The sequence below is a fragment of the Maylandia zebra genome, linkage group LG19 (assembly GCF_041146795.1).
Source record: "Maylandia zebra isolate NMK-2024a linkage group LG19, Mzebra_GT3a, whole genome shotgun sequence".
Classification (NCBI taxonomy): Eukaryota; Metazoa; Chordata; class Actinopteri; order Cichliformes; family Cichlidae; genus Maylandia; species Maylandia zebra.
In genome coordinates, this window is record NC_135185.1 from 12,775,654 (window position 1) to 12,791,560 (window position 15,907).

General features: G+C 40.6%; 1 protein-coding gene across 4 annotated transcripts in view; it reads left to right on the forward strand.

Annotated features, from left to right (window-relative positions):
* The first annotated feature begins 769 nt into the window (after positions 1-769).
* LOC101483368 (apoptosis-stimulating of p53 protein 1) overlaps positions 770-15,907 on the forward strand; it is a 56,786-nt gene continuing 41,648 nt past the window's right edge. The window contains exon 1 of one of the 4 annotated variants that reach the window (XM_014413576.4): positions 770-1,194. In XM_014413576.4, coding sequence (XP_014269062.2) covers positions 1,186-1,194 — 9 coding nt within the window. In that variant the 5' untranslated portion in view covers positions 770-1,185. Of the gene's footprint in view, positions 1,195-11,322; positions 11,584-12,054; positions 12,112-15,907 lie in introns of those variants that run through there. The other 3 variants (XM_014413574.4, XM_014413577.4, XM_014413575.3) reach the window with 3 other exon arrangements.

A 15,907-nucleotide genomic window follows, 5' to 3' on the forward strand; every position in this document is an offset into this window, starting at 1 on the left:
AGCTAGAAAACTTTACGCTATATGCCATAGTACATATATCTGCAAATTTACTCGTATAGTTCCATCTCAGACTCAACTTTGAAGTGTTGAGCCCATCACACATTTTATAGCGTAAACATGAAGAAGTAAATAATTTTGTTTTGACTAATAAAGCAGAGACATTGTAAGAAAGAGATAAACCTTTTAAAGGCTTATTTTATGGCAGAAACCTAGAATACCTAAGCTTAAAACAAAAAATTTAATTTGACTGGTGGTTCTTTACATGCAGTTTTAATGTTCTGGTGATCACTAAAATTAAAGTTAGAAAATACTTTACAATACCTTCCCAAACAAGCGTTTCTTATAATGATGACACTGGCTTTGAGAAGTATTTTTACTTCAGTTCAAGTTAAAGCTCAGCTAAACCAGCTATAACAGTATTTTACGGTTTAATGTGAGTACTTTTAAGTACCACAGTGCTTCATTCAGCACTGTACGTTCAGTGGAAATACAGGCACTGAAAAGTCCGAGTCACCGTGAATATACCTCCACATATTCTGCGTAGTTAGGCGAGTTTGCAGGAACAAGGCAGAAGGCACTCTGTAGTGTGAAACTTTTTTTGTTGCTCATGAGGCCGACAGAGGGCGCTCGCACTCAGAAATCAGATGAATTAACGCAAAATGATATGAAGCTTTACTTTAACGATTGTTCAGCCACCGATTTTTACTACAGGACTACTAGAAGAGGAGGAAGAGGAGGAGGAGAGCAGGGGTCAGATGGGAGGGATGATCAGGACGGCGACCCAGTTCACCCCGCAAACCAAACCGGACGACCGCCCACAGCTGATCAAAGGATGCAATTAGTGAGATTTTAAGGGTGATTCAAGTTTATAAAAACATCCAGCTGCATTTCCCCCTGGAGAGAGAGAGAGAGAGAGAGAGAGAGGGAGAGAGGGAGGAAGGAAGGAAGGAAGGAAGAGGGAGGGACTGAGGAGTAGAGAGGAGCTGGAGTTTTAGGTTTCCCAAGCATCTGGATGTCTGGCAGGGAGAGACGAAAAAAGGAAAAGGGCTCGGATTTATGGAAAACTGTCCCGAAGCAAAGGTAAAAGGCAGAAAAAGCACGCGCAGAGGGGAGAGAAGAGGAAAATAAGGAGGAGAAAGTTGTTTTTCCAGCGGGACGGGTGCAGCATCGCAGCGAGCAGCAGGAATGTTACCGGTGAGTTTTCATTCATGAAAGGTTCCAGGAGTTTATGGATATGCAACTTCTGAACTGAAGAGTCGAGCTGAGGCAGCAGCCTGGAGCCTACAGCTTCAAACACACGTCAGACCCTTAGAAATAAGCTCATTTCACTCCTGCAATCTATGTCTGGATGAGGGTATAGTTTGTTTCAGTTCATTTATTAATTAAACATTTTTTAAACGTACTGTGTGCATTAATTTAAATGTGCCAAACCTCAATATAAATGCATGCTGAGCTTTCACTTGCTTGTGCAAGTGCAACTACTGATAGGCAGGATAAGGATAAGATAAGATAGGCTGGGATTGAATTTATTTATTCTAAAAGTTTGGAATTTCCTGTAACACAGCTGCCAAAATATTAAATACCGGTACTACTTCTAACAAAATAGTTGAAATAAGGCACTAATAGGTCATTAAGGTATTGATACCTAATAGAAAAAAAGAAATCAGATTCAGTGGGTTAAAGGCTAAAAAAATAAAAAATAAAAAATAATAAAAATATATAAATAAATATATATAATATATAATAAATATATAAAGCTATGTAAAAAGTTTTATTTCAATGCAACAAAGTGGCTCAATAGTTGGACTCAATAAAACTGTAGTTTTCTAATACATGAGAAGCTCAGCATGTAAAGTGCTGTGACAGTCCAATTTTTACCCTTGTTTTCCACTTAACTGTTTAATTTTCAAGAGCGGCACGAACTTGGAAACCAACGCACAGTTTAGGAAACGCTTTGAGCACTTCCCATGTCATCTCCAGGAATGTTAGCGGTGAATTTTCATTCAGAGACAAGGAAACAAAGAAATAACTAAACTGCTCAGCACTTCTCACATTCCTTCAACTTTAGTGAGTGCACGTCACACAACAGCCAATCATCAGCCAGAACCAACAAGACAGCTGATTATGTGACTGTATCCTGATATTTTTCACCATGTTTTTTTCCTAATATTTAAACATTCGTTTGGAATTGTGGGAAACATTTTTACACCAGACTTCATTTAGTCTGTTTGAGCCAGATGACTGCAAAGTGACTCAGTGCAATACTTCATGTAATTTTAGATTTTCTTCCCATCTCTGAGGGGGTCTAAGGGCACATCTTTCACCATCTTACAATGCTGTGATTGCAGCCATTTCCCAACTCTGTGAATGGAACTCACGGCCATTTATTAATGGTCACGACAGGATTAACAAATATGAAACTGAGATCGTGGTGCAACTGTACTGTTGCAACATCAGATGATGTTGAGGAAGTCATTGAAGACGTTTTTGACACTAAAAACTTTCCAACCAGATGAACAGAATCAAGTTTCTGTGACTTGGAGGAAAAATGGACATGACGACAAAATAAACTGTGGTTCACTGGTTTTGTGCTGAGATTTTCCACAGTTGTCCCAAATTACCTCCTATCAGTGTCTTCCTATTGGTGTCTAAGCAAAAGTCTTTTAACCATTTATAAAGCATTAACTACATCTCATTAACCCTTTATGAACAGCCTTATCATAATGTGGGTTATGCAGCAGACGCTGGAGGTTCTCTGTATGTACACACAGGAAATATCTGCAGTCGAGCGCAGAGTGCCTGAAGTGTTTTTGTACTGCCAGGTCCATTTGTGCTGGTTTTTGGTTAGGTGCCTGAAGCGGGGTCTGTGTTTAGCACCAGCTTGACACATTTTCACATTTTGTTCTAGAACATATAATCCCTGAAAAGATAAAAAAGTGCATTTTGGAACGGGTAGGTGCTTTACAGAGGGCGTGTGCTAACGAGGGGCATAATATTAGAGTCTTCTCATCATCCTGCTCTTTTCTGGTCCACTGATAGCGTTGCACTTCTTGCATTTGCATTTATATTTGCACTTCAAACATCACGACAGTGGCACAAGCCGTTAGCCAATGAGATCCACCCTTTGCTTTTGGTATCAGCTTTCAAAACACCAAGATAGTGATGGCGAAAACAGCCATCTTGAGGCTTGAAAATGAGACTTCACAAACTTAATGGGTGATGTGACAGTAGCCACCTCCATTCACTGTCTATAAAAAGCATCATCTGCTTCATCTACTTTGCTGAAGGTCCCGACCAATGTTATGTTTCCATTCACACAGTAGAGTTAATGTATATATATGTTTGCGTTCGTGCTTGTGTTGATCTGCATCTTTTAGAGAAAAAGTCTCAAATTACCAACCCTGAAATCGGTGGACATTAGTATTCCTGTTTCCCTTCCGTCCTTCCTCCCTCTATTCCCGTTTCTCTTTATCTCTCTCTCTCCCACATGACACATGGCAGAAAACACTACACCTCTTTGTGGCTGCTGTCAGCTCCAGACAATACTCTGAAGATATACAGAAGTGTTTACTCTATAGAGCGAGGCAGAGAAAGAGAGTCATAGAAGCCTGCTACTTTGACTTTTGACCTCACCCTGAATTTCCAGTCCTCCACCTCGGTTCAGGCGCTTTCTCTAACCTTTGATCCAAAGTACACCATCTCCTAGCTTGTTCTGGAAACCAGCCACTGTTCACTGTATTGTTTTGACAATTAAAGCTCTTTTGCCCTCGTGTCTCCAAACAGGGGCAGCTCACAAGACTGACACAACAAATTCAAAACAGAGCATGATATCATCTGGCAACTTCTTCTGAAATGTTGAGCAGCCGGCACATATTTTCCTGGGTACAGAGCCGGCAGCACTGCCGTCAGTATCTTCTTTTTCCACGAATAGCGAAGCTACAGAAATATTACAAACGCCGTACAATCTCTCATTTACTTTATTTTATGTTGAACTTCATGAAAAATTTTGCATCTTCCTCAGAATTTTTATTCAAAGCTTTAGCACAGAAAACCTATACTCTTACCTTAAAAGACTCATTTACAGCGCCATATTTTTGCTCAAATGCTGCTACTAGAGTAGCTTTGCATGATTCAGACTCATATATTGACATAGTAACCATTGGCGCTTTTGTTTACCTTATAATATGAAATTGAAAGGACAGAGTATAAGAAAAAGCTCAATAGCTTCCCCTTAAAAACATGTCTTTACTTAAAATGTAATGGTAAATACAGAGGGGGCGTGCCATGTTGTAGGCGTGCCATGTTGGTGACAGAAGTTACATGTAAACGTCACGGAGCAGAGTCATTTCTATTGGTTTAGGACGTTTATGTTAGAATTTAACTCTAAGTGCTGCTGGATCTAAGTTAAGTGTCAGAGACACACCTGAAATGCTCTAGGCTCTAAATATTATTTTATCTTTATTCGTGTATTTTTACCAGTAGCAAATTTAGCATTGTCCGTCGCTAATGTCTGTAATACATCACGTCTGGATTGGAAAAAACAACATTTTAAGCTTGGTGAAAATATTTGTAAATGGATCAAGTGGCTTTTTGCTTTGGAGTATTTCTTTATTTTAGTCAAATAACTGTGGTATTTTGTGAAAAGTTGTTATGCATAGACTTTGTAGAAAAAGAAAGACTAAAGAAAGTCCATGAAAATAAATGATTTATTAATACAGCAGCAGTGTATTGCCCCCCAAGTGTGAGAATTGTTTTGCTTCTCATTGAGCTGGTAGCTCATGTTTTACTCAATGCACACAGTCCCTATAGAGACGGTACTGACTGTTCTGTGGGTGTGTGGGTGAGGGGGTGTGGATAGTGAGAGTAGGGTGGCTGAAACACAAATCACCTTCAGCTGTCACTGTGGCCTACTCCCCCCCCCCCCACACCCCCCCCCCCCCCCCCCCCCACACACACACACACACACACACACACATACACAGAGGCCAAGATCTGGCAGTAGGGAGGCTGGTGTGACTCTGGGATTGTTTTTTGTTTTTTAATTTTTTGTTTTGTTATTTGTTGTTTATGCTCCTTGCTTTTTTTTTATTTAGAAGCTTTATTCATTTAAGCGCAACACACCTTTAATAACCAGAGGAAACATTTTTGGATGCAATGAAACCAAGCAGCAACCTCCAGAGCTAAAGAACAGTCTGAGTTAAAATGCCAAAACATGCAGTTCCTGTAGTGGCCACTTGAGGCTGGCTCCAGAGTGAGTCCCCCACCCGAATTTACATATTTAACCCATATCAAGCACATTTACAGGTGGTACCACAAATGGTTTTGGCCTTTACAGACAGGTTAATCCTATCCATAAAGGCACCTTCTTAATATCACTCCTTCACCTAGATAATTGCCTTAGAGTCTTAATGTCTTAATGTCTCTGTAAAGCACTAATGTCTCTGTAAAGCACTTTGAATCACCTTGTTGTTGAATTGTGCTATACAAATAAACTTGCCTTGCCTTGCCTTGCCTTGCCTAGAGGCGTGGCCACATTCATTGACAGGCAGCTGGAGCCGATTAGCAATTTCTTGTTTTCATCTTCACTACTTTGAATCCTAAAACTGGACTTTCTCACTATATTTATGGTGTTAGTGTCTTTAAAATCATTTTTGAATTGAATTATCTGCGTGCTTCAGTTTTAGTGAGTGAAATCCTAGCATTGTATTAATCCTCTACCTAAGTTACCCAGACAGTTTATGAATGCTTGCGTTAGTCGATAAATTAACACTCCAGCCATTCGTCCATATCAGGTAACTTCTGGCTAAAAAGAACAAAGGAAACCCACCACGATGCTCCATGGAGCTTCTTTTATCTGGTCTGTGGTTAAAATCTCCAACTTTACAACAAAAGTGTTTTATCTGCAGAGGTTATAGCCTCTGCAGATAGTTTCCTACCTGTCTAAAAAGTCTACAGGTGGCTGAAGGACACCATAAACTGTATGATAGACAGACATCACACCATCACTTCACTGTGTATTGATGTTGTGGTTCTAAGAGTTGAGAGATTTGAGTGTGCAGTGTTCTCAGCTTTTCAAATTGTGACTTTGTTATCAAAGTCACTATGTATCCAAACAGAAATCACTTTTTTAAGCAGAAGAGTCGCCCCCTGTTGGCCTTTAAAGAGAATACAGACGTGGAAGCTACTTCCATCTTTACATCATCTGTTTACATGGTTTCATTCACCTGGATATTGGATTTAAGGGCGTGGTGTCCTGACACAGGCAGCTGTAGCTAATTGCTGTCTGTTAGATTTCACGTTGCTAATGGAAGCCACTGAACTAGATCTCTACGTCTGTTTTGTGCTCTGGGTACCTTTTGGAGCATTTTTAACGGTTTGCTTAATTGTATTTTTGAGTTAGCTTAAAATATGTCATCAGTCTGCCCTCAGTGAGCACTGCTCCATATCTCCTAGTTAAAGCTTTAAATCCCTCCAGTTTAACAGCAGGTGTTCCTTGAAGCTGCCTCTCTGGAGGGGCCGAGCTATTTTCTATTCAGTGTGCAACACTTTCCAAATTTTCTCCCCACCCACGTTGGCTGATTTATCCTTTCATGATTCATGATTAACAAGTAAACGCACTGTCGTTTGAAATATCACAGAAATTTAATTTAAGTTGTGTGGGCTGCTGCAACCAGCTGCTCTCAGATCTTCTTCCTGATTTAATTTAAGCTCCTAGACCAGAAAGATCTAAGGTGGAGGCAACAGTGTAAGAGCAGAAGCAGTCGCAGGACATGCAGAAAAAAAAGTGGAAAATGGTGCAAAACTTTGAAGAAAGGAACCACCTGCAAACCATTTCACTCCCCGGAGAACTTCTCTCCATGAACGACTGGTAGAGCAGATATAGGAACACTACAGTCCCACATCCCCAACACAGTCTATCATCATTCAAAACAGCAATGCAACAGCAGCCCAAACATCATCCAGTCACATTGGTTACATAATTCACAGGAAAATGACACACTTCCTGACACGGCCATTATGCTTGGTTATACAACTAATGCGGTGAAAGACAGACTCACAGTCTGTAAATACAAGGCCGTCTTTGTAGAAACTTTATATGTCGTAGGCATTCTGAACCATCGAGGCCTAGATTCAAATGAAATATGAACTTTCAGCTTCTTTGAAAAAGATGATGAGGAGGATTACATGGACTGTGGACCAGGCTATTTCTTGGTTGTTGGCATGCAAAGAAGTCATGCTCCCTCACCACCAGTCGCTTGGTCATAGACTGATGGCCCCAAAGCTAAATCAGCTGCAGTGTGAGGTCTGTTTTATTGTCTCAAGTGGTGGATTCCAAGTTTGATTAAATATCCCCAAAGTGAGTTTGATCCTTTAGAGATTTTATAGGGAAGAGAGGCTGGATTTCAAGTAACTCGGAATCCTATTCACGATTAATGGGGAGGGGAGCATGAGGTGGAGCGATGGATTAGTGTGGAAATGCAGGCATTTAACTGGCCTGCTGTGGTGAAGAGAGAGCTGAGCTGGAAGGTGACGATTTCTTCTTAGCAGTCCACTCTTAGCAGTTTCCCCTGAGATCAGCCTTAGACACTGGGTCAAGAACATCTGGTGGGATTAGAGCCACTGCTCCATATTGAAAGGAGCTGAGGTAGCATGTACATGCCTCCTGGGTGCGTACTATCTGTGCATACACGTCTGGGAGGACACCCCTGGGTAGACCCAGAACCTGCTGAAAAGATTATATATCTCATCTGTCCTGAGAAAGCCTTGGGATTCCCCGAGGAGGAACTGAAAAGCATTGCTGCAACCCCAACCTGACTTTGGTTAACTGAAAGGTAACGGAGGATGGAATTCCCTTTTTTGGGTTATTATTATCCTAGTATGATGAATTTTACTTTTTCCTCATTATTTTAAACAAAGAAATAATGAAGTTTGTAACTTTCTTGTTTGTTTTAAAGAAACACATTGGTACATTAGATCATCTAGAGGCTGAAATAAAGGTGAACCTGTGGCTGGATGTACGTACGTTCATAAAATTATTTAAACAAACATACTAAAATATTCTGATATTTACACACTCAGTCATGCAGTACTTGCAAACAGACACAAGTTAGTTTACACGGTATTAGCTCACTGAATGATTGTAGCTGTTTAAGAACTTATTGTAAGCACTTGTCCTTCTAGTGGACAGCTGGTGACAGCTGATAAACATGCCTCAGTGGTTTCTCATATGCCTTAGTGTGACGTGCAAACATGCACACTGCAGTCAGCGTACTTCCTGTAGAGCTGTAATGGACGAATGGTTGGAAAAGTGGGTGTGAGAGAGCCTGGTTGTCTCTGTTCTGTGCCTGTATTGTATGTTGTAGGTGGTTGTACATCACTGTCCTCTTTAGGAACTTGGACAAACATTTTGTGTATTAAATCCAAACTCATAGTAGATGTTCGTTGGTCTGAAGGCCCTGATAATACACGTGGCAGTTGCAGACTGCTATCATTTATAAGAAAAACACTGCCTGCTATGTGATTAAAAGTTAATCTTTCCACTTATCTATTAATGACACGTGTGACTGATGAAACGTCTTAATGATGCTCTTCACTTGAATTCGAGTATCTCTGAATATAACTCTTTAATCAAGAAAAGTCCTTCTCACTCATCACTGTCTGGCTCAAGTGTCTTCAGGCAGCAGCTGCAAAGGATTGTGGGGCATAAATATCAGTCAGAGTCACATGATAAATAATCTGTGTTGAAGATTTCTGATTACGCGTGTGCAAGAACAGGAGGAACAGTAGATTTAGTCACAGTGCATGTTAATGTAACGTCTCTTTTCTACTGAACTGTGTACTGATTTTCTGCCAATAGCTGCCGCAGAGACAGAGGGTATCTGTGTGTGTTTGAGCACATGCACCCAACATGTGACCTTGTGTGACAGGAACAGAGAGCGAGGGGTGAAGCTCTTCTGCCAGTGTACCTTCTGTGTCCTATCTGTGTGTGTGTGTGTGTGTGTGTGTGTGTGTGTGTCAGTGCAGTCATGCTGCAGCATATCAGTGCAGCCTCTCTAATCTCTGCCCTCCAGCTTTACCACTGCTGCTGCTGGACAGCTTCAATCCACACCACAGCTCAAATAATACAGATACGCTCATATTTCTGCAGATTTGTAGTTTATTAGGTGGTGGTGTGGTTTCATTGTTATATTTAGGTGTTTCTCTTAAGTTGAGGTTTTTTAAAAATTTCACTTTGCAGTAATTGTTCAACAAACATTAAACTGACTGCCCGCTTTATTAGTTACACCTTGCTATAACCAACGTTTACCTCCTTTTTGCCTTAGAGCCGCCTTAATTCTTCATGGCATGGATTCAACAAGGTGATAGGATCACACAGCTGCTGCAGATGAATTAGCCACACATCCATGATCTATGATTTACACGTGTTCAAGATAATTTGAGCTTTGTGAAATGGCGTGTTTTCCTAGATAACCTAGCACCAGGATAACTGTGGCCATAAAGGGATTACGGTAACATGGCCAGCAACAGTACTCTGGTAAGCAGTGGAGTCTAAATGACGCTCAGTTGGTACCAAGGGGACCAAAGTCTGTCAAAAATATCATGCCATTACCACACCACCAATCTGAACAGCTGATACAAAGCAGTATAGAGCCATGCTTTCAAGTCATTTATGACAAATTTTGAAAATTATCCAATTGTTGGAGCAGAAATCAAGACTGAAACAACCAGGCAGTCTTTATGGTAAAATTTGTAGCCCCAGTTTCCAGTTCTTGGCTGAGAGGAACTGCACCTTGTGTGCTCTTCTGCTTCTGCATTCAGATATACTCTCATACATACCTTGGCTATACTAAGTTATTTCAGTTACTGTTCTCTTCTTCTCAGCCTGAAGTATTCTGGTCTTTTTCTCCCGACTCTGGCATTAACAAGGCATTTTTAACCAGAGAACTGCCGCTCACTGATAGTTTCTCTTTTTCAGACCATTCTCACCCTAGAGAGGGTTGTGCAGGAAAATCCAGGCAGATCAGCAGTTTCTGAAATCCTCAGATCAGCCTGTCTGTCACCCCTAAACGTGACACACTTAAAGTCACTTAAATCACCTTTCTTCCCCATTCTGATGCTCTGTTTGACCATCAGCAGGTCATCTTGACCATGTCTACATCCCTAAATGCACTGGGCTGTTGCCACGTGATAGTTTTTTTTGACACGTGAATCACAATTGACAAAACTTGGAAGAGCTATTAGCTATTTGCTTGGAAGGGCTAATAGCAGAGTGTTACGAGAGAGGGTTAACTCACAGAGTTGAGCTTTTTGTTCTTTTATAACCAGTTAGCTGAAAAGTACAGTGAGTGATAGACTTTATGCTTCCCTAATACGCAATAATTTACTCATTAGACATAAGAATTACTGCAATTACAGCAATTAAGTCAAATTAAAAGCTCATAAATGAGAAATTTATAACGTGGAACAAAGTCACATAGTGACCTCATCCTTTCCTCATCTTCTGATTTGCTCTGCTTCTGTGTGCATGATTTAAAAAACAAAAGGTTTGATCACATTGTCCTAAATAGAAAACATGTCATTCATAGTGCAACACCTGAGGTTATAAAATTCAGCTGTAGTTTTAATTCATCTAAAACAAAACTATCTGTGATGCAGCTGTACCAAATACCATCGTCTCGATGTCTCGAGTCCTCCCCGCTCGTACTTTGCTCCCCTCCTCCACCTGCATCCACGATGAGAGGGACAAGAATCAGGGATGGTCTTTGTTGTCTGTGTTCCTTCTTGGCTCCATCATCTATGTTCCTGTGCTTCCTGTCCTCTGCATCTAGCTACTTGATTTGTTTTTTTGTTACTTTTGTTTTAACATCATCTTTATATGACTGTGGTTAACAGATGCTCTTTAAAATAAAGCTCTGTTTTGTTTCCGTCAGGTCGAGTTGTATTTAAACCAACTGCAGCCTTTCACAGCAGCTGGAAGTTGGTTTACTTTTATCATGAAGAACTAAACTTTTACCTAAAACTGAATGGTGACAAGCGTCCGAGTTTTACAGTCAAACCTTTGACTCAGTCACCGACAAAAAAATAGAACCGCCCCCGTCATGCCAGATGTATGATGAACATATAACAATATCAGCTCACGGTCTACTCCCAACAACAGACACGAACAGAGTCTGGCCTTTCCTTTCTTATGGCTCATCTTCCTCACCCCCTCTCCTTATATTTACTGAAAGCCGACTCCCTTCCCTCCTCCCTCACTGACACCCTCTCTCACATTTGTATTCCCTGCTCCACGTACATTTGAAAGACTCTCACCTACAGACACACTACCTTCTCTGTCTGACACCATCAATTATATATCTCACTCTCGCTCTCAAACACACACATGCACGCACACACACACACACACACACACGTGTACACACGCTGGTGTGTGTGCTTCTGCTCAGTGATTTTCCAATGAGGCGTTTTTGGGGGCTGGTTTTGGAGCGGCTGGTGTTTCTGTCTGAAAACTTCAAACTGAGTAATTGCAGGAAACAGAAGAAGAAGAAGCAGCAGCTCCAAACCAGGAAAAGCAAACAGTGGGTGAGTGAGAGAAGAGCTCTACTTTGCTTTTTCATATATGTTCTTCTCAGTCTAACATGATGAAGTTAGTTGTGTGAGTTTTATTTAGTTTTTGCTAGGAAAGGTCTGGACGGAGTTTTCTGTACTTGAGTTTTGGGCCCTGATAGAGGCTAACGTGTTGTTTTAAAATGACTAATAAAACGAGCATTGATTGTTTCCTGCAGACACTAACACGGGCTGTTTGTCACCCTGGCTCACTCTTCCTCTATCTGACTTTCTGTTTTTTCCTTCTCTAATGCTGAAAATAGCCCGAGTCACTCCATTCAGCCCCACAGGCATTTCAGGAACTACAGCTCAATCTGCCTCTGTGTGTCTCAGTCACTGATAGCCAGGAAGGAACTGTCATTACTGTGAGGTCATTATGTTCACATGATCAGTGAGCACTAGTACAAGTGATTTTACTGATCCTAACATGCTGTCACGGTGCTTTTGAGTTTCAGATTCTTGATGAACATTTTTTTAGTTTGGGTTTATGTTATTATTCTAACGGTGAGTTCTGTTACTAAAGCTTTTATTCCTGATCTTTACATTGTGGTTTTCCTAGTAAGTTCTGGTCCCCGTGAACTTTATTATTATTCAAAGGTTGACTGTCAGTTCTTTTGGTTTCAGGCTGACTCTGCTTTAAATGCTTGCTGACATTAGGAAAGTCACTAAAGGTCTGTTAACTTTAGAGGTCTGCATGTGCACAAAGTATAGAGTTAAAGTTAGGACATAAATGTGCTGCTGCAAAATAGAAAATTGGAATTTCTGGTTTGTGATCTTTTGCTTTGTGTCACTGATACACATTTACCTGTAACTTCATTGGATACACCTTGCTTGTACTGAGTTGGACCGGCTCCTTTTTTTTCTTCCAAGCTTTCCTAATTCTCTGTGGCATAGATTCAACAAGGTGCCAGAAAAATTCCACAAAGATTAATCTCCATGTTAACAAGATTGACAGACAGACAGATAGATGGTGCATCATCCTGCTGAAGCTCTGTGGTCATACAGGGATGGACATGGTCAGCAACAGGTGCCCAAATTGTGCTTGTAGCCATGCTACCAAATGGTGAATCTACAATCCAATACAGCGCTATTATTATAACATGGCTGTAGGTATGATATATGGTACCTGGGACTTTCCGCCATTTTGAAATGAAGAAGCCTCTTACATGGGAGGTGAAACGATATCATGAAACTTAGATATTTCTTAACAAAGTGGCTCACAAAATCTTTTTTTCTTTTCATGCTTCAGTTTGACACCATAATAAGGTTTTCAGTTCCAGGTAAACTGTAAAAGAAGACTGTAGTTTGGACGGGGATGCAGGAGTTATGTGAGGACAGTATGTTAGACAGAGCTGGGACAGAATTTGGAGGTAAAAAGCTTTCTATTGTACGCGCCAGCTCGTGTTTTTATGCAGTGTTCATAATAACCCAGAAGAAGCTTTTGGAAAGTTTAATGCAGGACGACATCAGCGAAGTGCAAAACAGTGTTTGTTTTCTTCTCAGACATCGTGTCCAAGCCTTTAGGTTTAACGCAGCTGGTTAACATGGCAGCCTGTGAGGGATCCGAGAGCTCAGCTTTACCTTCATGCGATTGAACTGCTTCAGCAAATAAACTGATTTATTTATTTAAAGGATGAATTTGAGATCTCCTTTAATTGTTATGGTTTGAAATAATTTTGATACAAAATACAAATCATACAACTTACTTGCTTAGACCAGCCTGATCTGATTGTTTAACAGAAAATACAGTTTCATTTAAACCTTTAAATTATGCTTGAGTGAATCGTGTATTGCAGGATGCTAGCACCATAGATGAGCTGGAGGAAGCTCACCTACAGTATTTTACTGTTTTTACATTATGGCTTTGATTTTTATTCTTTGCTGTAGACTTGGTTCCCTCAGTGTTTTCCTCTCTGTTCCTCACTCTGTCTTTGGTCTTTGTATTTTGGTTTCTTTGCATCCCTTCTCAGGAAAGTCTGAATTCAGATGAGCAACAGTGAGGTTTTAGTTCCAGAAAGGCTCATCAATCAATTCATCTTCTCTTTGTCTTTTATCAAAGCATCTGTTATGTTCCTGTCTGTGTTTGCTGCTTTGTTCCTGTTTGATTTTTCTGCATATTCAGTGTTCTTTTGATTCTGGTTCTGGTTGGACTTTTGTATTTGAGACTTTTGATCAGCCACAATAAAGGCCTGCCTCATTTTTTATAATGTTTGTGTTGTATCACTCGGCACGGTCCCTCATTTGACTTTCCTTTGTACATCAAGACTGTAGATTTGTAATAATTGAAACAATTTCTCGAGACACGCTTAAAATATTTAGATTACTAAAAGATCTGAAAGATATAACTGTTAATATGAGACGCCTGATTAATTACCAATAAATGACATTAAAACCAAAGGCCATGCTGGGAAATAAATGATCCCTCACAGGCCAAAGTTTTAGGAGAAACAGATTGTCTCACACCACGAACTTTCCAGTTTCACAATTAAAAACATTACAGGGCCACATGTAAATAAATAAGTGATCACACTCAGTCACTCGAAGGTCAAAATACAAGAAAATGTGCTGCAGACAGTGTTTCAAATACAGCATTTATTATTAGTGAAATTCACCGACAGCGTGTTTGCACTGCATTCGTCTTTGTCTGCTTTGTGTAGTCTTTTTTTATTAAATCACTTAAAGGAGAAAAGCACACTGGATGATTTGATGTTCTTTTATTGCAGCCGGCACCCCGTGAGTGTAACAAATGATGTTTCTGACCATGTGAAAAACATAACAGCGCTTCTGAGGCCACGATTAGCCTACTTTGAACGATTTGTGGACGAGTAAAACCCCTGGTGTGTTTGCAGGGTTTAGGAGTTTACTCGTGGGTGTATGTGTGTGTGTCTAATCCAAGCTTTAGAGCCCGTGTCTCTGCTCTGTCCGTCTGCATGCAGCCAGAGATTACTTGACATGATCTGGGACAGGTATATAGAATACTGAGGATTAGTGTACAGAGTATACTTTGAGTGTGTGCATACTGTAGTATCTGCACAGGAAGACTGTGTGTGTTTGTGTGTGTGCGTGAGAGAAAAAGAAAAAGCAACACTGAGATTAAAAAGTGTATATGTATCTGTGAGCGCTGTGGTGTGTCGATGCACTCCTATCCCAGATTACCCTAAATTTATCTTTCGACTGCCGGCTGACTATCTGGCGTGACATCACCAGTGACATCACTGACGATAACACAGGATGTCCTTTTCTGATTGACATTTTAATCTTTTGGCTGCAGAATATACAGGATTTGATAACAAAATTATTGAGAGGGGATCAGTACTCCGCAGATCACCTTTAAAATCATAAAGTGCTTTTTCTATTTATGTTAACAGAAATAAACGGACACTAAAATGAGAGTGAGCCCACGGTTCTCAGCTGGAACAAAGTGGAGTGCCCACCCTGGTTGGAGTTCAAGTGATCTGGAGTCTTGTTGATTGGTGACCTGGGGAGGAAGTGGCAGATTGGTGCAGCAGTAGTAAAGATGATCTTGCCCTCACCTATCCACAAGTTTTAGGTCGTGACCAGAAGAATGAGATCATGGATACAAGCAGCAGAAATGAGCTTTTTCCAGGGAAAGTCTGGGTTCTCCCTTAGAGATAGGGTGAGGTGCTCAATCATTCTGGAGGGGCTCAGAGTAGAGCTGCTATTCCACATTAAAAAGAGCCCGTTGAGGTCATTCATCTGACCCGATGTCTCCTAAGCGAGGTGTTTCAGGCAGGTCCCAATTGGTGGAGACCCACAGGCAAAGATGGAGGAGATACCTCTTCTTTGACTGCTGCCCCAGCGACGCAGACCCGGATAAGCAGGATTGATGGATGGATGGATTAGGCTGGGTTTGCCATTGTCATAGAGAGAATTGGCCGTGTGTGTTACTCTGTGTACAACCAGTTATGTGTCACAACTAATAGAGTAGGACAAGATTCGAAAACAAATTAAAGAGTCAGTCTTTACTGGGCCAAAAAGTAAAGAGGACGTCCATAAAAATCAGACAAGCAAACCCAACAAAGAGTATTCAGAGGCAAACACCAGAAAACAGAATTATAACACTAAAAAAAACTTCACATGGAGTACAAAGAGAATCTGCCACTGAAAGAGGGGAAGACGCACATTAAACTCACATTAAAAATGAAAGAAAAGAAACGCCAAAATAAAACAAGAAAAAGACAACAAAGAAAAACAGTAACTCAGGATTCAAAGTGAGACCTCACAATATTGATTTTGTGAGGTTATTAAGCTGAGATCAGTGTTGTGATGACATGGATGA